The following is a 25,734-nucleotide window of genomic DNA, read 5'->3' on the forward strand; positions in this document are numbered from 1 at the left end:
ACATCCTCTCTGGTCCTCTGTCAAGGCTGTCTCTCAGGACATCCTCTCTGTTCCTCTGTCAAGGCCGTCTCTCTCAGGACATCCTCTCTGTTCCTCTGTCAAGGCCGTCTCTCTCCTAAGTGCACTTTCCCTCCTAACCCGACTTGCGCTTTGGAATTGATTGAAACAAAATGTCACAAATATGGCCTGTAGCTCCGAGCCGTCCTTCTGCGCACGGCCTTAATTATTCATCAATTAGTTGTCTTTATTTATTTATTTTTGCAGAGATGTATGGTTCCCCTGCTCTACATCAGTCCAAAGTCATTCATTTCTGGGTTTGCAATTAAACCTTATGCATCATTTATGAGCCAGACCCAACTCTGTCTGTCTGTCTGTCTGTCTGTAGACACCGCAACAAGCTGAGGTCCCTGTACTCTGGAGGGAACGAGGATAAATTAATTCAGAGGAATTAAGTTCTCTCTCTCTCAGGTTGGAATGAACAGATGCCATCGGCCTGAGAGAGAGAATGGAGATAGATAGATCACCGTACGCCGAGAATGACAACAATAGGAGAGGATAGAAACACTCAGTGAACAAATGAAAAATGTACAAATCTAGAAAACATGTATAAAGTATTCAAATATATTTAGATATTTAATTGTGGAACATATTTTAATCCAAATTATTAATGCAATAGCCTAGAAGTACATTTCTCAAGTCTGTATTTATAATATGGTATATAACATGTTTATAACTGAAAAGACAGATCAATGCACCATCCTGGTAATAACATGTTTATAACTGAAAAGACAGATCAATGGACCATCCTTTGTATATAACATGTCATACATGTGGTTAATATACTTATAGTGTCTTCATATACTGTTTATAGTGAACAACGTTGAACTCTCTATACCCTTTATCCAACCTAGCTCTCTATCCAACCTAGCTCTCTATCCAACCTAGCTCTCTATCCAACCTAGCTCTCTATCCAACCTAGCTCTCTATCCAACCTAGCTCTCTATCCAACCTAGCTCTCTGGCCAACCTAGCTCTCTATCCAACCTAGCTCTCTGTCCAACCTAGCTCTCTATCCAACCTAGCTCTCTATCCAACCTAGCTCTCTATCCAACCTAGCTCTCTATCCAACCTAGCTCTCTATCCAACCTAGCTCTCTGGCCAACCTAGCTCTCTATCCAACCTAGCTCTCTATCCAACCTAGCTCTCTATCCAACCTAGCTCTCTATCCAACCTAGCTCTCTGGCCAACCTAGCTCTCTGGCCAACCTAGCTCTCTGTCCAACCTAGCTCTCTGTCCAACCTAGCTCTCTGTCCAACCTAGCTCTCTGGCCAACCTAGCTCTCTGGCCAAACTAGCTCTCTATCCAACCTAGCTCTCTATCCAACCTAGCTCTCTGGCCAACCTAGCTCTCTATCCAACCTAGCTCTCTGGCCAACCTAGCTCTCTGGCCAACCTAGCTCTCTATCCAAACTAGCTCTCTATCCAACCTAGCTCATTGTTTTGGCCTTATGGTATTGTGTCATGAGTCTGGCCTCTTACTATGGTCCTCTGCTGCCACCTGGTGGATATTCAGATAATACATATTGGATTGAAAGAACAGCAACGACATACTTACTTTATATCAAATACATGTTTTAATAGAAGTACCTCTTCATACAGATGCAACACCATAGTATGAATGTCCGCTCTTATTGAAGCACTTGTAGGAACAGAGTTGAACACGTACAGGGATGGTCTGAGAACTCCTCATCTTCATGTCCTGAAGGAGAGATCAGTAAGACAGTTGCTTGGCTCATGCTTGGCTTATACGTGGTGCTGTGTGTCTATAGATTGTATACCATTGAAACCGGTGATGTAGTAGGAAGAAAAAATATGTGTTTACCTTTCACTACACCAACGATTGGAACCATAAGCACAAAGTAAGTTCATTTTGGAGATGACTGATAACTTGAAATATAATGTTTTGAGTCCGTATATGTATCAGAATGAAGTATAAATTATTTGATGTGTAAATGAGCAATAGTGTAGGCTACATAGGGACTGGGGCAGCTGGCTACTGGTATCCCCTATGAACTTAGTCTCTGTCTTGTACCATGTTCTGTATTTCTGTCTAAGTAGTGTACTAGGTAGGGGACGCAGATAATCTCAGTTACCGTGCCTTCCTGAGATATATACAGTATCTCACAAAAGTGAGTACACCCCTCACATTTTTGTAAATATTTGAGTATATCTTTTCATGTGACAACACTGAAGAAATGACACTTTGCTACAATGTAAAGTAGTGAGTGTACAGCTTGTATAACAGTGTAAATTTGCTGTCCCCTCAAAATAACACAACACACAGCCATTAATGTCTAAACCGCTGGCAACAAAAGTGAGTACACCCCTAAGTGAAAATATAATATATTGGCTTTGGATAGAAAACACTCTAAAGTTTCTAAAACTGTTTGAATGGTGTCTGTGAGTATAACAGAACTCATATGGCAGGTCAAAACCTGAGAAGATTCCATGCAGGAAGTGCCCTGTCTGACAAGTTGTTGTTCATCTTGGCTCTTTTTATTGAAGACTGAGGATCTTTGCTGTAACGTGACACTTCCTACAGCTCCCATAGGCTCTCAGAGCCCGGGAAAAAGCGGAATGATATCGAGCCAGCCTCTGGCTGAAACACATTATCGCGTTTGGCAAGTGGCCGATCAGAGTACTATGGGCTTAGGCGCGTGCCCGAGTCGACCCCATGCTTTATTTTCTTTCGTCTGTTTACCTAAACGCAGATTCCCGGTCGGAATATTATCGCTTTTTTACGAGAAAAATGGCATAAAAATTGATTTTAAACAGCGGTTGACATGCTTCGAAGTACGGTAATGGAATATTTAGAATTTTTTTGTCACGAAATGCGCCATGCTTGTCACCCTTATTTACCCTTTCGGATAGTGTCTTGAACGCACGAACAAAACGCCGCTATTTGGATATAACAATGGATTATTTGGGACCAAACCAACATTTGTTATTGAAGTAGAAGTCCTGGGAGTGCATTCTGACGAACAACAGCAAAGGTAATAACATTTTTCTTACAGTAAATCTGACTTTGGTGAGTGCTAAACTTGCTGGGTGTCTAAATAGCTAGCCCTGTGATGCCGGGCTATCTACTGAGAATATTGCAAAATGTGCTTTCACCGAAAATCGGACATATCGAGTGCATAGAGGAGTTCTGTATCTATAATTCTTAACCTGTTGGGTCTAGGGGGCAGCATTTGCACGTCTGGATAAAAAAAATGTACCCGATTTAATCTGGTTACTAATCCTACCCAGTAACTAGAATATGCATATACTTATTATATACGGATAGAAAACACTCTAAAGTTTCCAAAACTGTTTGAATGGTGTCTGTGAGTATAACAGAACTCATTTGGCAGGCAAAACCCTGAGACATTTTCTGACAGGAAGTGGATACCTGATGTGTTGTATTGACTTTAAACCTATCCCATTGAAAAACACAGGGGTTTAGGAATATTTTGGCACTTCCTATTGCTTCCACTAGATGTCACCAGCCTTTACAAAGTGTTTTGAGTCTTCTGGAGGGAGATCTGACCGAACAAGAGCCATGGAACGGTGATGTCCCATTAGACACCTGGCGCGCTAGTTCATGTTGGGTACCCTCGTTCCAATACGTTATAAAAGAGTATGCATTCGTTCACCTTGAATATTATTCATGTTCTGGTTAAAAAAGGCCCTAATGATTTATGCTATACAACGTTTGACATGTTTGAACGAACGGAAATATATTTTTTCCCCTCGTTCATGACGAGAAGTCCGGCTGGCTTACATCATGTGCTAACGAGACGGAGATTTTTGGACATAAATGATGAGCTTTTTTGAACAAAACTACATTCGTTATGGACCTGTGATACCTGGAAGTGACATCTGATGAAGAGAATCAAAGGTAATGGATTATTTACATAGTATTTTCGATTTTAGATCTCCCCAACATGACGTCTAGTCTGTATCGCAACGCGTATTTTTCTGGGCGCAGTGCTCAGATTATTGCAAAGTGTGATTTCCCAGTAAGGTTATTTTTAAATCTGGCAAGTTGATTGCGTTCAAGAGATGTAAATCTATAATTCTTTAAATGACAATATAATATTTTACCAATGTTTTCTAATTTTAATTATTTAATTTCTGACGCTGACTTGACTGCCGGTTATTGGAGGGAAACGATTTCCTCAACATCAATGCCATAGTAAAACGCTGTTTTTGGATATAAATATGAACTTGATAGAACTAAAAATGCATGCATTGTCTAACATAAATGTCCTAGGAGTGTCATCTGATGGAGATTGTAAAAGGTTAGTGCATCATTTTAGCTGGTTTTATGGTTTTGGTGACCCTGTCTTTGACTTGACAAAACATTACACACAACTCTTGTAAATGTACTGTCCTAACATACTCTAAATTTATGCTTTCGCCGTAAAACCTTTTTGAAATCGTAAAACGTGGTTAGATTAAGGAGATGTTTATCTTTCAAATGGTGTAACATAGTTGTATTTTTGAAAAATTAGAATTTTGACATTTATTTGGATTCAAATTTGCCGCTCTTGAAATGCACCTGCTGTTGATGGAGTGCACCACGGGTGGCACGCTAGCGTCCCACCTAGCCCCAAGAGGTTAAAATAATTGTTATGTTTTTTGTGAACGTTTATCGTGAGTAATTTAGTAAATTCACCGGCAGTGTTCGGTGGGAATGCTAGTCACATGCTAATGTAAAAAGCTGGTTTTTGATATAAATATGAACTTGATTGAACAAAACATGCATGTATTGTATAACATAATGTCCTAGGTGTGTCATCTGATGAAGATCATCAAAGGTTAGTGCTGCATTTAGCTGTGGTTTGGGTTTATGTGACATTATATGCTGGCTTGAAAAATGGGTGTCTGATTATTTCTGGCTGGGTACTCTGCTGACATAATCTAATGTTTTGCTTTCGTTGTAAAGCCTTTTTGAAATCGGACAGTGTGGTTAGATTAACGAGAGTCTTGTCTTTAAAATGGTGTAAAATAGTCATATGTTTGAAAAATTGAAGTTTTTGCATTTTTTTAGGTATTTGAATAACGCGCCACGGGATTACACTGGCTGTTGAGTAGGTGGGACGGTTAACACGGACCCTGGATCATTGCTACTCTCCTCCCGGGACGGCTACAAGGCCCTCCCCTCCCTCCGGTAAATCAGATCACGATCTCCATTGTGCTCCACCCCACCTATAGGCAGACACTTAAACAGGAAGTACCCGTGGTAAGGACTGTTCAACGTTGGTCTGACCAATCGGAATCTATCCTTCAACATTGTTTAGATCACACGGAATAGAAAATGTTCTGGGTCGCTTTTGAGAAAATAGTATCGACGTATAAACTGACTCTGCGACTGATTGCATAGAGGATGTTGTTCCCACTGTGTCCAAATAAAAAAAACTTGGATAAACGACAGCATTCCCGCAAAACTGAAAGCGCCATTTAACCAAGGTGACTGGGAACATGGGATGTGTACAAACAGACCAGCTATGACATCTGTAAGGCAATCAAAAAGAGGCAATTTAATAACGACTCAGACACGAGACGTATGTTGCAGGGACTCCAGATAATCAAAGATTATAAAGGGAAAGCCAGCCATGTTGCGGACACCGACACCTCACTCCTGGACGAGCTAAACACACTCGCTCAGAGGAAAACAATACTGAGCCGCCGACAGGGCCCCCGACGTTCACAAGGACTGTGTGCTCTCTTTCTCCGTGGCCGACGTGTCTAAGTCATTTAAACGTGTTAAACACCGGCCCAGACGGCATCCCAAGCCGCGGCCTCAGAGCACGTGCAGACCAGCTGGCTGGAATGTTTACGGACATATTCAATCTCTCCCTATCTCAGTCTGTTGTCCCCACTTACTTGATGTCTACCATTGTTCCTGTACCCAGGGAAGCGAAGGTAATGTCTATTTTTTGGGGGATTATGTGTGTATAGTGTTTTGTTGATTTAATTGCTAGGTATTACTGCACTGTTGAAGCTGGAAACACAAGCATTTCGCTGCACCTACGATAACATCTGAAAATCTTGATTTGATTTGTAGTGCACTATGTAGGGAATAGGGTGCCTGGTCAAGGTGGTGCACTATGTAGGAAATAGGGTGCCTGGTCAAGGTAGTGCACTATGTAGGGAATAGGGTGCCTGGTCAAGGTAGTGCACTATGTAGGGAATAGGGTGCCTGGTCAAGGTAGTGCACTATGTAGGGAATAGGGTGCCTGGTCAAGGTGGTGCACTATGTAGGAAATAGGGTGCCTGGTCAAGGTAGTGCACTATGTAGGGAATAGGGTGCCTGGTCAAGGTAGTGCACTATGTAGGGAATAGGGTGCCTGGTCAAGGTAGTGCACTATGTAGGGAATAGGGTGCCTGGTCAAGGTAGTGCACTATGTAGGGAATAGGGTGCCTGGTCAAGGTAGTGCACTATGTAGGGAATAGGGTGCCATTTGGGACGTATACTCTCTGTAACTGTACCTTCCTGAGGTTGACGAAGCGCACACACTCCAGCCAGGTGGTGAGGAAGGGTTGGAGGCAGAGGGAACAGCTGCCCCAGTCAGCCAGCAGCAGGCTCAGACCAGGGTGGTACGACAGAGCCTTGTGGACCACACCGAACCTACTCTTGTCCTCCGCCAGGATCCGACGAGCAGACAGCTCCTGGAGACAGAGATACAGGGATGGCAACGGCTCAGTGCTACTGATGGTGTGTTGTTGTGGTGTGTTGTGGTGTTGTTGTGGTGTGTTGTGTTGTTGTGTTATTGTGTTTTTGTGGTGTTGTTGTGTTATTGTGTTTTTGTGGTGTTGTGGTGTTTTTGTGGTGTTGTGGTGTTGTGGTGTTGTTGTGTTGTTGTGGTATTGTGGTGTTGTGGTATTGTGGTGTTGTGGTGTTGGGCAATGATCAGTTGAATCAGGTGGTGTGTTGTTCCAGTTTGTTCCAGTTTATTTGTCACATGCACAGGATACCCATGGTGCACCCAGTCCAATGAAATGCTGACTGCAGGTTCCCTCTCCATAATGCCATAGCAATAACAAATAGGAAGTAGAAACAAAACCAACTGAATCGAATATAACACAAATTTAGCATTTACTGAAGGGCTGGAATGAAAGCCTGCACTCCCTGTACCCCTGCAGGACTGGCAGACCCCTGATGTAGTCTATATATCACCCTGTACCCCTGCAGGACTGGACACCCCTGATGTAGTCTATATATCACCCTGTACCCCTGCAGGACTGACAGACCCCTGATATAGTCTATATGTAACCCTGTACCCCTGCAGGACTGGACACCCCTGATGTAGTCTATATATCACCCTGTACCCCTGCAGGACTGGACACCCCTGATGTAGTCTATATATCACCCTGTACCCCTGCAGGACTGACAGACCCCTGATGTAGTCTATATGTAACCCTGTACCCCTGCAGGACTGGACACCCCTGATGTAGTCTATATATCACCCTGTACCCCTGCAGGACTGACAGACCCCTGATATAGTCTATATGTAACCCTGTACCCCTGCAGGACTGACAGACCCCTTATGTAGTCTATATGTAACCCTGTACCCCTGCAGGACTGGACACCCCTGATGTAGTCTATATATCACCCTGTACCCCTGCAGGACTGGACACCCCTGATGTAGTCTATATATCACCCTGTACCCCTGCAGGACTGACAGACCCCTGATGTAGTCTATATGTAACCCTGTACCCCTGCAGGACTGGACACCCCTGATGTAGTCTATATATCACCCTGTACCCCTGCAGGACTGACAGACCCCTGATGTAGTCTATATATCACCCTGTACCCCTGCAGGACTGACAGACCCCTGATGTAGTCTATATGTAACCCTGTACCCCTGCAGGACTGGACACCCCTGATGTAGTCTATATATCACCCTGTACCCCTGCAGGACTGGACACCCCTGATGTAGTCTATATATCACCCTGTACCCCTGCAGGACTGACAGACCCCTGATATAGTCTATATATCACCCTGTACCCCTGCAGGACTGACAGACCCCTGATGTAGTCTATATGTAACCCTGTACCCCTGCAGGACTGGACACCCCTGATGTAGTCTATATATCACCCTGTACCCCTGCAGGACTGGACACCCCTGATGTAGTCTATATATCACCCTGTACCCCTGCAGGACTGACAGACCCCTGATATAGTCTATATATCACCCTGTACCCCTGCAGGACTGACAGACCCCTTATGTAGTCTATATGTAACCCTGTACCCCTGCAGGACTGGACACCCCTGATGTAGTCTATATATCACCCTGTACCCCTGCAGGACTGACAGACCCCTTATGTAGTCTATATGTAACCCTGTACCCCTGCAGGACTGGACACCCCTGATGTAGTCTATATGTAACCCTGTACCCCTGCAGGACTGGCAGACCCCGTATGTAGTCTATATATCACCCTGTACCCCTGCAGGACTGGCAGACCCCTGATGTAGTCTATATATCACCCTGTACCCCTGCAGGACTGGCAGACCCCTGATGTAGTCTATATGTAACCCTGTACCCCTGCAGGACTGGCAGACCCCTGATGTAGTCTATATATCACCCTGTACCCCTGCAGGACTGGCAGACCCCTGATGTAGTCTATATATCACCCTGTACCCCTGCAGGACTGACAGACCCCTTATGTAGTCTATATGTAACCCTGTACCCCTGCAGGACTGGCAGACCCCTGATGTAGTCTATATGTAACCCTGTACCCCTGCAGGACTGGCAGACCCCTTATGTAGTCTATATCACTAATGACGAGAGCTTAAAGAAGTACCTTCAATGACAGCACCTCCACAGCTTGAACAGACTCCATCAGCTCGCTCTTCACAAATGGGTTTCCTTCACAGAGCAGCTCCTTCAGGGTCAGAAACTGGAACTGTAGACGGCAGCACCGTCAGTCCTACCTCCTCTAGCAACTGTAGACGGCAACACCGTCAGTCCTACCTCCTCTACCAACTGGGCAACACCGTCAGTCCTCCCTCCTCTAGCAACTGGGCAACACCGTCAGTCCTACCTCCTCTACCAACTGTAGACGGCAACACCATCAGTCCTCCCTCCTCTACGAACTGTAGACGGCAACACCGTCAGTCCTACCTCCTCTAGCAACTGTAGACGGCTACACCGTCAGTCCTACCTCCTCTACCAACTGTAGACGGCAACACCGTCAGTCCTACCTCCTCTACCAACTGGGCAACACCGTCAGTCCTACCTCCTCTACCGACTGTAGACGGCAACACCGTCAGTCCTACCTCCTCTACCGACTGTAGACGGCAACACCGTCAGTCCTACCTCCTCTACCGACTGTAGACGGCAACACCGTCAGTCCTACCTCCTCTAGCAACTGTAGACGGCAACACCGTCAGTCCTACCTCCTCTACCAACTGGGCAACACCGTCAGTCCTACCTCCTCTACCAACTGGGCAACACCGTCAGTCCTACCTCCTCTACCAACTGTAGACGGCAACACCGTCAGTCCTCCCTCCTCTACCAACTGGGCAACACCGTCAGTCCTACCTCCTCTACCAACTGTAGACGGCAACACCGTCAGTCCTACCTCCTCTACCAACTGGGCAACACCGTCAGTCCTACCTCCTCTACCGACTGTAGACGGCAACACCGTCAGTCCTACCTCCTCTAGCAACTGTAGACGGCAACACCGTCAGTCCTACCTCCTCTACCAACTGGGCAACACCGTCAGTCCTACCTCCTCTACCGACTGTAGACGGCAACACCGTCAGTCCTACCTCCTCTACCAACTGTAGACGGCAACACCGTCAGTCCTACCTCCTCTACCAACTGTAGACGGCAACACCGTCAGTCCTACCTCCTCTACCAACTGGGCAACACCGTCAGTCCTACCTCCTCTACCAACTGTAGACGGCAACACCGTCAGTCCTACCTCCTCTACCAACTGGGCAACACCGTCAGTCCTACCTCCTCTACCAACTGTAGACGGCAACACCGTCAGTCCTACCTCCTCTAGCAACTGTAGACGGCAACACCGTCAGTCCTACCTCCTCTACCAACTGTAGACGGCAACACCGTCAGTCCTCCCTCCTCTACCAACTGTAGACGGCAACACCGTCAGTCCTACCTCCTCTAGCAACTGTAGACGGCAACACCGTCAGTCCTACCTCCTCTACCGACTGTAGACGGCAACACCGTCAGTCCTCCCTCCTCTACCAACTGTAGACGGCAACACCGTCAGTCCTACCTCCTCTAGCAACTGTAGACGGCAACACCGTCAGTCCTACCTCCTCTACCAACTGGGCAACACCGTCAGTCCTACCTCCTCTACCAACTGGGCAACACCGTCAGTCCTACCTCCTCTACCAACTGTAGACGGCAACACCGTCAGTCCTACCTCCTCTACCAACTGGGCAACACCGTCAGTCCTCCCTCCTCTACGAACTGTAGACGGCTACACCGTCAGTCCTACCTCCTCTACCAACTGGGCAACACCGTCAGTCCTCCCTCCTCTACCAACTGTAGACGGCAACACCATCAGTCCTACCTCCTCTACCAACTGTAGACGGCAACACCGTCAGTCCTCCCTCCTCTACCAACTGTAGACGGCAACACCGTCAGTCCTACCTCCTCTACCAACTGTAGACGGCAACACCGTCAGTCCTACCTCCTCTAGCAACTGTAGACGGCAACACCGTCAGTCCTACCTCCTCTACCAACTGTAGACGGCTACACCGTCAGTCCTACCTCCTCTACCAACTGGGCAACACCGTCAGTCCTACCTCCTCTACCGACTGTAGACGGCAACACCGTCAGTCCTACCTCCTCTACCAACTGGGCAACACCGTCAGTCCTCCCTCCTCTACCAACTGTAGACGGCAACACCGTCAGTCCTACCTCCTCTACCAACTGGGCAACACCGTCAGTCCTCCCTCCTCTACCAACTGTAGACGGCAACACCGTCAGTCCTACCTCCTCTAGAAACTGTAGACGGCAACACCGTCAGTCCTACCTCCTCTACCAACTGGGCAACACCGTCAGTCCTACCTCCTCTACCAACTGTAGACGGCAACACCGTCAGTCCTACCTCCTCTACCAACTGGGCAACACCGTCAGTCCTACCTCTTCTACCAACTGTAGACGGCAACACCGTCAGTCCTACCTCCTCTACCAACTGGGCAACACCGTCAGTCCTCCCTCCTCTACGAACTGTAGACGGCAACACCGTCAGTCCTCCCTCCTCTACCAACTGTAGACGGCAACACCGTCAGTCCTCCCTCCTCTACCAACTGGGCAACACCATCAGTCCTACCTCCTCTACCAACTGTAGACGGCAACACCGTCAGTCCTCCCTCCTCTAGCAACTGTAGACGGCAACACCGTCAGTCCTACCTCCTCTACCAACTGTAGACGGCTACACCGTCAGTCCTACCTCCTCTACCAACTGTAGACGGCAACACCGTCAGTCCTACCTCCTCTACCAACTGGGCAACACCGTCAGTCCTACCTCCTCTACCAACTGTAGACGGCTACACCGTCAGTCCTACCTCCTCTACCAACTGTAGACGGCAACACCGTCAGTCCTACCTCCTCTACCAACTGTAGACGGCAACACCGTCAGTCCTACCTCCTCTACCGACTGTAGACGGCAACACCGTCAGTCCTACCTCCTCTACCAACTGGGCAACACCGTCAGTCCTACCTCCTCTACCAACTGTAGACGGCAACACCGTCAGTCCTACCTCCTCTAGCAACTGTAGACGGCAACACCGTCAGTCCTACCTCCTCTACCAACTGGGCAACACCATCAGTCCTACCTCCTCTACCAACTGGGCAACACCGTCAGTCCTACCTCCTCTACCAACTGTAGACGGCAACACCGTCAGTCCTACCTCCTCTACCAACTGTAGACGGCAACACCGTCAGTCCTACCTCCTCTACCAACTGGGCAACACCGTCAGTCCTACCTCCTCTACCAACTGGGCAACACCGTCAGTCCTACCTCCTCTACCAACTGTAGACGGCTACACCGTCAGTCCTACCTCCTCTACCAACTGGGCAACACCGTCAGTCCTACCTCCTCTACCAACTGTAGACGGCAACACCGTCAGTCCTACCTCCTCTACCAACTGGGCAACACCGTCAGTCCTACCTCCTCTACCAACTGTAGACGGCTACACCGTCAGTCCTACCTCCTCTAGCAACTGTAGACGGCAACACCGTCAGTCCTACCTCCTCTACCAACTGGGCAACACCGTCAGTCCTACCTCCTCTACCAACTGTAGACGGCAACACCGTCAGTCCTACCTCCTCTACCAACTGTAGACGGCAACACCGTCAGTCCTACCTCCTCTACCAACTGGGCAACACCGTCAGTCCTACCTCCTCTACCAACTGTAGACGGCAACACCGTCAGTCCTACCTCCTCTACCAACTGGGCAACACCGTCAGTCCTACCTCCTCTACCAACTGTAGACGGCAACACCGTCAGTCCTACCTCCTCTAGCAATAACATCTTCATATTCTGCTATATCTTGTTGTTGTACTGTAAATAATAGTGTTGAAGACAAACGGTACATACATCGACAGGAAACATGGATAAACGGTTTCCAGCCACATCCAGCACTCTGAGCTTCATCAACCCAATAACACCCTGAATGGAAAAAAAGGACAGGTTTTAAAAGACAGTAAACCATCAGGTCATGAAACAGTATCATTCAGCAAAAACTGACTTAACAATGAAACCTAAGAAAGTGTAAGATCGGTAACCTCAATTGAAGCAAGGCCAGTGAAAAATGACACAGGGACAATATGAAGAACGAAACCTAAGAAAGATAAAACATCAGACATTTAAGTAGAGTCAGAACAACACCTACCTCTGGTAGTTCTGAGAGGTTGTTTCTTGCCAGATATAATCTGTCCAGTTGTGACAAACTATATATCTGTTTGGGCAGTCTAGCCAGCTTGTTGTTGGTTAAATTAATCTCAACCATTTTCTTGAGAAAACCTATTTCTACAGGAAGTTCCTCCAATTGGTTGTCCAGTAAACTGAGGGTTTCTATGTTAGAAAGACTGAGAAAAGAGAAAAATGTGAGAATTACGAGATAATTCTATATTTAGCCTAATCTCGGTTAACCCGGGAACTAAAATCTTAAGTAATTTGGTCAGATGCCCAATATGTTTACATAGGCAACCCAATTCTGATTAAAACATTTTTTACACTGGTGCGAAAAGATCTGATGTGATTGGTCAAAAGACCAATTAGTGTAAACATATTGAGCATCTGACCAAATTACTCCAGATTTTAGTTCTGGATTAATCGAGATTTCACTAATTGGACTTTATTTTTTTTTTACCAATCAGATCAGCTCTGCAATAGCCTGACGACTCACTCTAAATGATTCCGCTGCTCTGTGGTTCGCTACATACTCCAGTCTGAGACTGACATCATTGAAGTCGTTTTGTGGTGACTAGGAGCACGTACAAAACAAAGTCATCAGCAATTGGAATCGTCTCTATAATCAATCAGACTATCAATGACGGAATTTTCTAACCGCCGCATTACCCACGTGTTCAACCCATCGGTTTCTGGACCAATCAGATGGCCTGAATGTGCTTGCGTTCAGTGAAGGGTCTGGGTGGGGGGGGGGTACTCAGGTCCAGACTGACGTCTGTGGGTGTGGCGTGGTGTTTGGCCAGAGCAAGGAGTCTGGGTAGCCAGATAAACTCTGAAAAAGAGCTGATGTGATTGGTCAAAAGAACAATTAGGTTCGTGGGATATATATATATACTATAATTTTTTGTTGTTGTTTAAATTGAGCTGCCTGTGTAAACACAACCTATGTTGTCTATTCCTCTGTCATGTACAGGCTTACTGTATGAATCACAATTAGGCTATTAGTCAACGGTACCTTTTAATCTCTGGTGGAAGGACTGTGATCCGATTGTGGTTCAGATTGAGGAGAGTGAGGTGATGAAGTCCTTCTGCAAGATAAAAATATACAGTGATGAATCTGAGTGTGTGTGATGATGACGAGTGATTCTGTACAGTACCTATTTAAATCGTCATCCATATCGACAGCAACATAGCTTACCTAACACCTCAGGTGACAATCTTGTAATGTGGTTTCCAAACAAATACAGTTTTTTCAAGGAGTTCAGGTACCTCAGAACAGATGGGATCTCCTCCAGAGAATTATTCCCCAAATTAAGTTCTGTCAACTTTTGCAGTATGCAACAAAAAAAAAAGAATACAAACCCCCCCCCCAACATAAGCAAGATAAATACATCGGTTAAATAGCTAGCAGGCAAGTGAAATAAGCTAAGACATAACTGTACTATAGCTAACAAGCTAACAAGGTGTTAGCATAGCAGTGTAGCTAGCAGGCTAAACGTTACTCACGGATTGTAACGTCTGCAGTTCCACGGGCAGAGTTGTAAGGTAATTATTGTTCAAATAAAGGATCAAAACATGTGTCAATCTAGCAACCGATTTGGGAACTTGGGTCATTTTCTTCGAGCTTAAATCGAACGACTTTGAGTTAGCTTTCAAAGCTCTAATAACCAGGTTGTTAGCCATGATTTGTTAATTAAACGGGAATCAAAACAAACGCAACGAGGCGAGGCCGGTTCCCATGGAAACCAGATCTGTCTCTCTCTCTCTCTCTCTCTCTCTCTCTCTCTCTCTTCAATTCAGGATGAAAACTTCTCCTATTTCCTTCTGGACATCCCTCTTTTTATTAAAAACATAAATGTATCGTTTTTAAACTTCAGGACCATTTGTAGCTATTATAAAAGCATATCCCTAACCTCATCGCACGTTTAAATAAAGTTGAAATAAAAATTCAACAGGATAATATGCTAGTAATGTTGCATGAATGTCTTTCCAGCGGAAATGAAAGTGGAATTGAAAAACATTTTTATTGTATGAGATACTATTGTTTATCTCTGAGTTTAACTAGCCTGGGTTTATATGTGTGGATAGCGACTCTGCTGTTTGAGGATGTTTTTGGGGGGGCACAGTCGATAGTGATGAAGGTCGAGGGTTCAAGACCTGCCCCCTGCCTGTTTCATTACAATACATACAGAAAACACCATCGGCCTTTGATATATTGCAGTCATTAGAAATAACACCACCAAAAAAGGTTTTTAATAGATAACATTTCCATGGTGATTTTAGAAGTATTCACAAGCACTGATGAAGGATGTACAAAGTTACTTCCAATTCTTCCTCAGCTCACTGAGATGGTAACTATTCTCTCAGTCCCCACATAGTTAGGTGGTGGTATTACATTTTAGTAATTTAGCAGACACTCTTATCCAGAGCAACTTACAGTAGTGAATGCATACATTTCATGCATTTTTTCAAACTTACTTTCAATTTTTTGTACTGGCCCCCCGTGGGAATCAAACCCACAACCCTGGCATTGCACACACCATGCTCTATCAACTGAGCTACAGGGAACACCGTGCTCTACCAACTGAGCTACAGGGAACACCGTGCTCTACCAACTGAGCTACAGGGAACACCGTGCTCTACCAACTGAGCTACAGGGGACACCGTGCTCTACCAACTGAGCTACAGGGAACACCGTGCTCTACCAACTGAGCTACAGGGAACACCGTGCTCTACCAACTGAGCTACAGGGAACACCGTGCTCTACCAACTGAGCTACAGGGAACACCATGCTCTACCAACTGAGCTACAGGGAAGACTATTATTTTCTCTCTGCCTTTCTCTCCTCCCCTCGCATTCCTTGGACGGCAAGTCTGTGTGTATGCAAGGGGTCTCTGGGAGTGAAATCATTTTGTCATTTGACTTTGTGAATCCATATGTTTTACATTGGTGGGTTCCAACATTTTTTTTCAACTTCCACCCATGCTTGACTTTATTGTTCGTTATAATTTAACTCAATGCGTCTCGGCTTTCTTCTCGAAGTTCCTTCAGACGTTCCACTGAGTTGTAATGTTCTCCCAGTCCATACGCATGATGCATGTAACTGAAAAACAATATTAACAATTAAAAAGGCACAATTTATAATTTGGCTTCATTTGTTTTTCAACAAAATGGCAGCCGTCGTCACTTGTTTATCTACAAGGCTGAAGAATGAGGTTTGGAGAATTGTAATCACTCAAATTAATTGGTAGACGAAGCTGGGGTAGTTTGGAGGTGACATGGTACTAACATATTGGGAGACTTGTCAAATTCCTCTCCAAATGATTATGGATTGGAGAATCAGCTTGGAGCACTTCTATTGGCAGTTGAAGGACCTGTGTCGGAGGTCTCAGCTGTTAGAAAACAAAGAATCATTTAAATTTTTTGTCATTTAGCAGACGCTCCTATCCAGAGCGACTTACAGTAGTGAATGCATACATTTCATTAAAAAAAAATGTCTTTCTCTCCGAACTGGTCCCCCGTGGGAATCAAACCCACAACCCCGGCATTGCATACACCATGCTCTACCAACTGAGCCACACGGGAGCCCGTCATACATGAATGGGCTCCCGAGTGGCACGGTGGTCACCCCTACTTATTTTTTTAAATATTTATTTTTAAATATTTTAAAAAATTTTAATATATTTTTTTAAAAGGTATCTGTGACCAACAATGCATATCTGTATTCCCAGTCATGTGAAATCCATAGATTAGGGCCTAATGAATTCATTTCAATTGACTGATTTCCTTATACAATTGTTCCAGAGTGGCGCAGCGGTCTAAGGCACTGCATCTCAATGCTAGAGGTGTCACTACAGACACCCTGGTTCAAATCCAGGCTGTATCACAACTGGTGCTGATTGGGAGTCCCATAGGGCGGTGCACAATTGGCCCAGTGTTGTCCGGGTTTGGCCGGTAGAGGCCTAGTTAAATAAAAATGTGACAAATTTGATTTATAAAATCATTATAACACCAGGTGCTCTGTTGGGTCCTTTGATAAAACAACTGATTAAGGTTCCTCCAGTTGTCCACCCCAGGCGGCTGTGTCTGCTACGTCACTGCAATACTTCTCAAACTCATCTGAAAACACACACTGGTGATATTTTATACACATCGTGGAGTGACACTGCAGAGTGGACCACAAGTGATACTGAATTTCCTTTTGAAATAATGGAGAAAAAAAAAAAAAGGGTAAAACTACAGAATATTAGAAATAGTGGGCTTGAGACGTCTCATAACCACATACAGGTGATTACTCACCAAATTAGAAGAACAAAAACACCATGATTTTGGGGATTTTCTACAGGCATATCAAAGTTACAGAGTGGGATTTCTGATAGTTTTAAGGTTATGGCCCATTTTATACAGATTGTGACATCACTGTCTAACTGAGCAGCATCAGTAAGGGAGAGCTCCTCCTAAAACGTGATTTATTTTGGTTAAATTATTCCGTTTTTGTGAACAGTTTGGTTGTTTTAATGCAGTGTTCGCCACATCTGGAGATGATTATCCTTTAAAAATATCCTTTGATTTTGAGATATTGATTAACCTGCTCTGAAAGCTAGCTAGTCTACCAAGTCATGTTGATCATCGAACAAGAAGTAAGAAGGGTAGGACTGAGGGACAACGAGAAGAAAACACGCTCGCGTCACGTTATTCAATCATTGCACCCACACTGCTCGTGAGCGTCCTGCGTAGCCATGCGCTAAAATAGAACTTGGCTCTATTTGTGACGCTTGTCCCCCGTCTACCATCCCACCTCTCCCATCTCTTCATTGGTTTTTAGGAGCATATACCCACGTGGGTGATTGAAAGATGAACTGAGGTCCACACTCCAGTCCAGTTGGCGGTGGTAATGCACCTTAAAGTTGGTTCCCAACCGCCATATAAAGTCCGAAGAAGAAGAAGCCTGAAGGAGGAGAGATTACTAGAAACTTTTATCTGTGGATTAATTGATGGAGTTGAGGACCTTGTGCATTTCAGGTAAAATAACAACCCAATGTTTATATCCCAGGACATATTAGCTAGCAACAGCAAGCTAGCTAGCTAGCTAAACTGACATAAATGTTTCATGCTTTTCGACCTGTCCCCAAATTAATATAGTTGGTTCAGAGTTCGTTTTGATATTTACAACCTACGTGTCATGATCGCGTCTGGTGTGGGTGGACAAACATCAACATGCACGCAGGCAGTCTGGTCAGCATGTAATTGGAGACAAGAATCCAATCTTTGGCCTGCTCTTCTATACAGAGCTGCTGCTTGGTGCTTCATGTAGGCACTTTGGTCATGTCAGCAACAGAGGATTCACTAATGGCCCACAGATCTGAGTATTTGATGAACAGGAGCCCTGATAATGGACCATTAACACTTAACAACAACGCCACTGTAATGACTCTAGAAGCTGCATGTTTCCTCTATATACATATTGAAACAATGACACTCTAACTGCTGCACTTCAATCAGAAGACAAACCTGATGAGAAATCAGTTTATTCCAAAAGTATCCCCCCACCCTCATATCTAACCAAGCCACCCTAGCAGACATGGAGAGTAACAACCTGTCCCAGCTGTCCCATGTCTTTGGGAGTGTCTGGAGGTACAATGGCTTGCGAAAGTATTCACCCCCTTTTGCATTTTTTTCTATTTTCTTGCCGTACAAGCTGGAATTAAAATATATATTTTTTTGGGGGGGGGGGGTTTGTATCATTTGATTTACACAACATGCCTACCACTATGAAGATGCTAAATATTTTTATTGTGAAGCTCAAGGACAGAACTACATATATTTTTTAATGGCAGACGTAGCCGACATATCAATACATACACACAAACTATCTAGGTCATACAGCCATAAGAATATCCTACGGTAGTCATACTGCAATAATAATAATTAGCTAACTAGTTAACCTTAACACAGATAAAAGTATATTTGACTAAACTAAACTGCTGTTTTGATTTTCAAAAAGTTAGACTTGTTATAAAAAAATTAAAAATACAAATAAAATGAGTAGCTAGCTAGAATAACAGATAGGCATGTCATATCTACCCCACTCAGGGTGTTACAACGGGACTACAAGTTCAACGCAAACTACTACTACAGCAACGATATGATTATAAATCTTAAACCGACATCTAATTGCAGATCCTTCTTCCTACTAACAGATCCTCGTCTACCTTTTCCACGACTGTATTTGTTTCGTTTATAAACACTGTAACATATCCATGTTAAAACGTTATGATTTTTTGCTGTAATGTAGAATCAGATCAAATTAAACGTTTTGCGCTGCATACTTCCGGTTATTGAAATATCGCGATTTTCATTGGTCATCACGTCAGTTTCCTTAGTTGATTGGTCAGGTCTTAGATTGTAGTCGACGGAGGTCGTTTTAACTTGACTTTCAGTCCAAATTCATTTTCAATTTCAACTTCATATTATTCTTTTCAGGACTCTTTTAAAACGTTGGATTCTCAAAAACCGATTATATGGGATTGGCAACGAACAAAACGCTAGTGAAGCTTAACTAAATAACAAATATGTCCAAAAACTGCATTGCCCAGAAATGTTTTCACCGTTTCGAAGACAGAATGATTGATTGTAATGTATAATTCTTCATGGCTGGTAGATAGATATATGATCGATATCATGTGTGTAAAATACTTAAGTAAAAATATACTGAACAATGATATAAACGCAACATGCAACAATTTCAATAATTTAACGGAGTTACAGATCATATAAGGAAATCAGTCAATTAAAATAAATAAATGAGGCTCTAATCTATGTATTTCACATGACTGGGCAGATGGGCGAGACGCACCAAGACGCACCAAGAACAACAACACATAAAAACTCACATAATTCTGCCCCAAAAAACAATGACAATTTCTCTGAGCCAGTGGCATAAGGGCTTTTTAGGTGAGCGCTGATGCCGTCCTTTGATAAGCAGTGTCCACTTTGTCAAAGTTAAATATTTCTCAACGCATCTCTCTGCGGTGCTGTTGGAGAGATGCCTCTCTGCTGCGCTACAGTTCCTCCACATAGGATATGGTAGAACGAGTATTTGGTTATTTTCTGTAGCCTAAAGGCTGGAGATAAAATGTATGATAATGTAATGAGATGGACACATTTTTACATCATGCAGGTTTCTCCGATCAAATAGCCGAAACCTAAATGGCACTCGATCAAATAAAACATGAGCTGTCATGTTAACAAACAACACATCCTAAAAACGGTACAGTTCAAAGTAAAATGGACAATATGGAATGGACAATCACAACTGTTGTCCAGGAGTTTCACCCCATTGTCATGATCAGTGGTTTCAAGTTTGAATCCCTCCATTTTTGACAAGCTGATCATAACGAAAAATAAAGTACTTGTGCATTTCCCGCTGAGTATTGCAAATAGGCGTTAACTCCTGATAAAGTTGGGTAGCTGATATTCAGAGTTTAAATAGATAAATTCATTAGTCACAGGAATCAGGACAAATAAAGCCATTGCAATGGCCTACCACATGGATGGGCATTCATAAAATTCCATTGAGAGCGACATGGTTGGCTACACCCCAGTAAGCACTAGCCGACGTCTTTTGGACGTCTTTTTTTGGTCCTCTCCAGACATCGTTTTTTGATGTTTTACAAACGGTAGGCTCATTCATAGAATAAAATGTCAGGCAACACTGAAAGCTACATCTCAGTAAGCACGGACTGATGCCTACGCCTTTTAGAAGTATTTTTATTTTGGTGCTGTTCTGGACCGCCCTTGATTTCCAAAATCCACAAACATTGGTTTTTGGTCCGGACCAAATCTGAGCCAATCATAGATGTCCATGTTTGATTCAGATTTTGTCCGGTCTGGACCAGCCTTGATTTGGCCCAAACATAGACTAATATAAATTACTTTTTTCAAACTTTAATTCAGAACCAAAAATGAACCTGATTTCAACATCCGGAAAATACATATTTCAACGTCTGTAAAATACGTATTTTCAGCATCAGGAAAGTAAGAATTTTTAACTTTCAGTCAGAACTAAAAATTAACCTAATTTGAATGTCTGGAAAATACACATTTTTCAATGTCTGGAAAATATATATTTTTTCAACATCATGGAAAGTACATATTTTAAACAAATGGAAAATAGCTTTTCACCTTTCATTCAGAACCTACATTTAACCTAACTTCAACATTTGGAAAATATGTATTTTAGACGTCTTTTCAAAGTCATTTTGCTTACTGTGACTATTCTAGTTTTGCGCTTCTTGTGGCAGAATCATTCTGATTGGCTCGGCCTTGGACGCAGCCATGGGTGGACCTGGGACGGCATAGGCCTACCCACTGGGGAGCCAGGCCCAGCCAATCAGAATGAGTTTTTCCCCACAAAGGGGTTTTAATTACAGGCCGATAAACTCCTCAGTTTCATCAGCTGTCCGGGTGGCTGGTCTCAGACGATTCTCTAACACGATGTTGGAGGTGGCTTATGGTAGAGTAATTAACATTAAATTCTCTGGTAACATTCTCTGATGAACATTCCTGCAGTCAGCATGCCAATTGCACGCTCCCTCAAAACTTCAGACATCTGTGTTACTATTTATATCTTTGACAACTTTTACTCCACTACATTCCTAAATAAATAATGTACTTATTGTCATTTTTCCTGACACTCAAAAGTACTCGTTACATTTTAAATTCTTAGCAGGACAGTAAATGGTCCAATTCATGCACTTATCAAGAGAACATCCCTGGTCATCCCTACTGCCTCTGATCTGGATGACTCACTAAACAGAGAACATCCCTTGTCCTCCCTACTGCCTCTGACCTGGAGGACTCACTAAACAGAGAACATCCCTGGTCATCCCTACTGCCTCTGATCTGGAGGACTCACTAAACAGAGAACATCCCTGGTCATCCCTACTGCCTCTGATCTGGAGGACTCACTAAACAGAGAACATCCCTGGTCATCTCTACTGCTTCTGATCTGGAGGACTCACTAAACAGAGAACATCCCTGGTCATCCCTACTGCCTCTGATCTGGATGACTCACTAAACAGAGAACATCCCTGGTCCTCCCTACTGCCTCTGACCTGGTCATCCCTACTGCCTCTGATCTGGATGACTCACTAAACAGAGAACATCCCTGGTCCTCCCTACTGCCTCTGACCTGGAGGACTCACTAAACAGAGAACATCCCTGGTCATCCCTACTGCCTCTGATCTGGAGGACTCACTAAACAGAGAACATCCCTGGTCATCCCTACTGCCTCTATCTAGGACTCACTAAACAGAGAACATCCCTGGTCATCCCTACTGCCTCTGATCTGGAGGACTCACTAAACAGAGAACATCCCTGGTCATCCCTACTGCCTCTGATCTGGAGGACTCACTAAACAGAGAACATCCCTGGTCATCCCTACTGCCTCTGATCTGGAGGACTCACTAAACAGAGAACATTCCTGGTCATCCTTACTGCCTCTGGCTAAAAAAACAAACAAGATAATGGTGTAGTCTGGTTTGCTTTATGTAAGGAATTTGAAATTATTTATACTTTAATTTTACTTTTGATACTTCAGTATATTTAAAAGCAAATACTTTTAGACTTTTACTCAAGTAGTATTTTACTGGGGGACTTTCACTTTTACTTAAGTAATTTTCTATTAAGGTATCTTTTCTTTTACTCAAGTATGACAAATTCGTACTTTTCCCCACCACTGATCGATGTAATATACTTATGATTCGTAACACTAGTGAAAATGAGAAAAGTAGAAGATCTTCAAGAATATATTCTCTTTGTTTTAGAAAACACAGCTATATCATTCAGACAGCATACAACTCAGTGTTTTTTCATCTGTTAAACATAAAACATATATCAGACGAGAATAGAATAATATAGAATGGCTCATGAATTGATTGGACTTATCTAGCGATTTGTTTTCTAGACACCACCTACCGCATTTTTACAAGGGAACTCACCTCATCTATCACCAAGATCAGAATATAATTTAATATTGTAGATTCTTGGATAGTTTTGTTTAATCTTTAAAACATAGAATAGAATAAAGGCTATCAACAGTAGTTTATTAAGCCTACAATCGATCTTTTGGAGGATGCAAACTGTATGAATGAGAATTATTATTGGATCTACTTTGCAGGCCTACTAAATGTCATGAGGGGAACGGGTTGGTTTTGGAGGGGGGTGGGGGGGATTTCGCTCTCTCTGCATTCCGTTACTCATATCCCTCCCACCCCGGGTCCGGTTTAGGTCCGTGTAGCTCCACCTCCGAGGAACTGGCCTCTCCAGAGCAGCAGGCTACCACCGGGCTACCCCCCTCCCAAGGAAACACTGGCCAGAAGAGAGGCTCTGTCGCCGTTCAGATCGTTGTTTATTCGTCTGGTTTGGTTGTACTGCTGCCGCCATGGCCGACCAAGGCATGGATGAACGGTCCCCGCTGCTATCAGCACCGAACTCCGGGAATGTCACACCGTCGGAACCGCCGTCATACCTGCAGGACACGAGTCCAAGAGGTAAACCAACGTTAGGCTAAGACTCCCCCCCTCCCCCATGTATGCTGATACGTTTTTGGGCGTATCGTGTTGAGCAATGTTTTTTACATAGTGCGTTAAATTGTAACGGGCAAGACAACGGCATCAGTGTAAAAAAACACACACAACCCGACCGGCAGAAATGTGAAATCAGAAGGTGGAGTTTGCAGTGTTTAGAAGAACAGAGCAGGAGAAGGCCTAGTCGAATAAATCCACTACAATACCTCTTCTAGTTGTGTATTCTGTAGTGATGCCTCGGATCACGATCTGTTGTTGTTGCTGGGTAATACTGTTTACCCCCCACCCACCCACCCAACCAGTCCTCTTTCTACAGATATCTACGAGGGTATAAGTGATGTTGTCAGAACATAAACAACCTAGCCATTACTTGAGATGAGCAAGAAGGATATTATCAATCAGAATATATAATTATGGTTCGCAAACCCCTCTGAAAATTGTGTTTGTTGTGATTGTGAGACACTAGGCTTATTTAACATTTAATAACATTGCAGGTTATAAATTAGTCTGTTTTATAACCCATGTATCATTTCACTGCTTTCCATTCATTTTATTTCACTGGATCATAAACATCTATTAAATAGATTTGTTAAGGCTTGTATTCCTATCCCTTCAGTCCATGCATGACATATAGGCCCAGACGTGCATGTTGTTGAAGATAATTTCACCCTGTGCTTTCTGGAAACATAATACCAGCATATAGTGTTGTAATATTCACATGTATTTCACATGTGGGGGATGTGAATGCTTAGGTCCCATTATTCACCCTGTTTATCACAGTGCTTTTCAGATGAAGAGCCTGTTACCCTTATAGCCGTAATACAGTACTATACACATCCCTATTGTTACAGCTATACAGTACTATACACATCCCTATTGTTACAGCTATACAGTACTATACACATCCCTATTGTTACAGCTATACAGTACTATACACATCCCTATTGTTACAGCTATACAGTACTATACACATCCCTATTGTTACAGCTATACAGTACTATACACATCCCTATTGTTACAGCTATACAGTACTATACACATCCCTATTGTTACAGCTATACAGTACTATACACATCCCTATTGTTACAGCTATACAGTACTATACACATCCCTATTGTTACAGCTATACAGTACTATACACATCCCTATTGTTACAGCTATACAGTACTATACACATCCCTATTGTTACAGCTATACAGTACTATACACATCCCTATTGTTACAGCTATACAGTACTATACACATCCCTATTGTTACAGCTATACAGTACTATACACATCCCTATTGTTACAGCTATACAGTACTATACACATCCCTATTGTTACAGCTATACAGTACTATACACATCCCTATTGTTACAGCTATACAGTACTATACACATCCCTATTGTTACAGCTATACAGTACTATACACATCCCTATTGTTACAGCTATACAGTACTATACACATCCCTATTGTTACAGCTATACAGTACTATACACATCCCTATTGTTACAGCTATACAGTACTATACACATCCCTATTGTTACAGCTATACAGTACTATACACATCCCTATTGTTACAGCTATACAGTACTATACACATCCCTATTGTTACAGCTATACAGTACTATACACATCCCTATTGTTACAGCTATACAGTACTATACACATCCCTATTGTTACAGCTATACAGTACTATACACATCCCTATTGTTACAGCTATACAGTACTATACACATCCCTATTGTTACAGCTATACAGTACTATACACATCCCTATTGTTACAGCTCCCCATTGGAATGACTGGACAGTCTACTGACCTACAGTTAACCACACATCTTTGTTAAGAAAGATTTTCTACTGAGCTGGCCTGATCAAATCTCAGACAGAACACAGAGGCTATGTTCCTCTCAGTTAGAACACAGAGGCTACGTTCCTCTCAGTTAGAACACAGAGGCTACGTTCCTCTCAGTTAGAACACAGAGGCTACGTTCCTCTCAGTTAGAACACAGAGGCTACGTTCCTCTCAGTTAGAACACAGAGGCTACGTTCCTCTCAGTTAGAACACAGAGGCTACGTTCCCCTCAGTTAGAACACAGAGGCTACGTTCCTCTCAGTTAGAACACAGAGGCTACGTTCCTCTCAGTTAGAACACAGAGGCTACGTTCCTCTCAGTTAGAACACAGAGGCTACGTTCCTCTCAGTTAGAACACAGAGGCTACGT

At 43.7% G+C, this 25,734-nt stretch overlaps 2 protein-coding genes across 4 annotated transcripts in view; one reads left to right on the plus strand and one right to left on the minus strand.

Moving 5' to 3' along the window:
* Window positions 1-1,609: 1,609 nt before the first annotated feature.
* Window positions 1,610-14,685, minus strand: lrrc69 (leucine rich repeat containing 69). 2 transcript variants are annotated; one of them, XM_014178855.2, is made up of 8 exons: window positions 14,446-14,685; window positions 14,138-14,264; window positions 13,955-14,027; window positions 12,920-13,115; window positions 12,625-12,696; window positions 8,851-8,952; window positions 6,536-6,715; window positions 1,610-1,757 (listed from the first exon to the last, which is right to left on the minus strand). In XM_014178855.2, exons 1-8 carry the CDS (start codon window positions 14,620-14,622, stop codon window positions 1,650-1,652), a joined length of 1,035 nt encoding a protein of 344 aa, XP_014034330.1. In that variant the 5' UTR covers window positions 14,623-14,685; the 3' UTR covers window positions 1,610-1,649. The 2 variants fall into 2 exon arrangements, with proteins under 2 accessions (XP_014034330.1, XP_045565764.1); XM_045709808.1 differs by lacking the exon at window positions 14,138-14,264.
* An 8,535-nt stretch (window positions 14,686-23,220) lies between these two features.
* The window catches only part of pip4p2 (phosphatidylinositol-4,5-bisphosphate 4-phosphatase 2), a 43,545-nt gene continuing 41,031 nt past the window's right edge, over window positions 23,221-25,734 (plus strand). For both annotated transcript variants that reach the window (XM_045709511.1, XM_014178845.2), the window contains exon 1: window positions 23,221-23,492. In XM_045709511.1, coding sequence (XP_045565467.1) covers window positions 23,384-23,492 — 109 coding nt within the window. In that variant the 5' untranslated portion in view covers window positions 23,221-23,383. The remainder of the gene's footprint in view (window positions 23,493-25,734) is intronic.

The sequence above is a fragment of the Salmo salar genome, chromosome ssa27 (genome assembly GCF_905237065.1).
Source record: "Salmo salar chromosome ssa27, Ssal_v3.1, whole genome shotgun sequence".
In the NCBI taxonomy this organism is placed as follows: domain Eukaryota; kingdom Metazoa; phylum Chordata; class Actinopteri; order Salmoniformes; family Salmonidae; genus Salmo; species Salmo salar.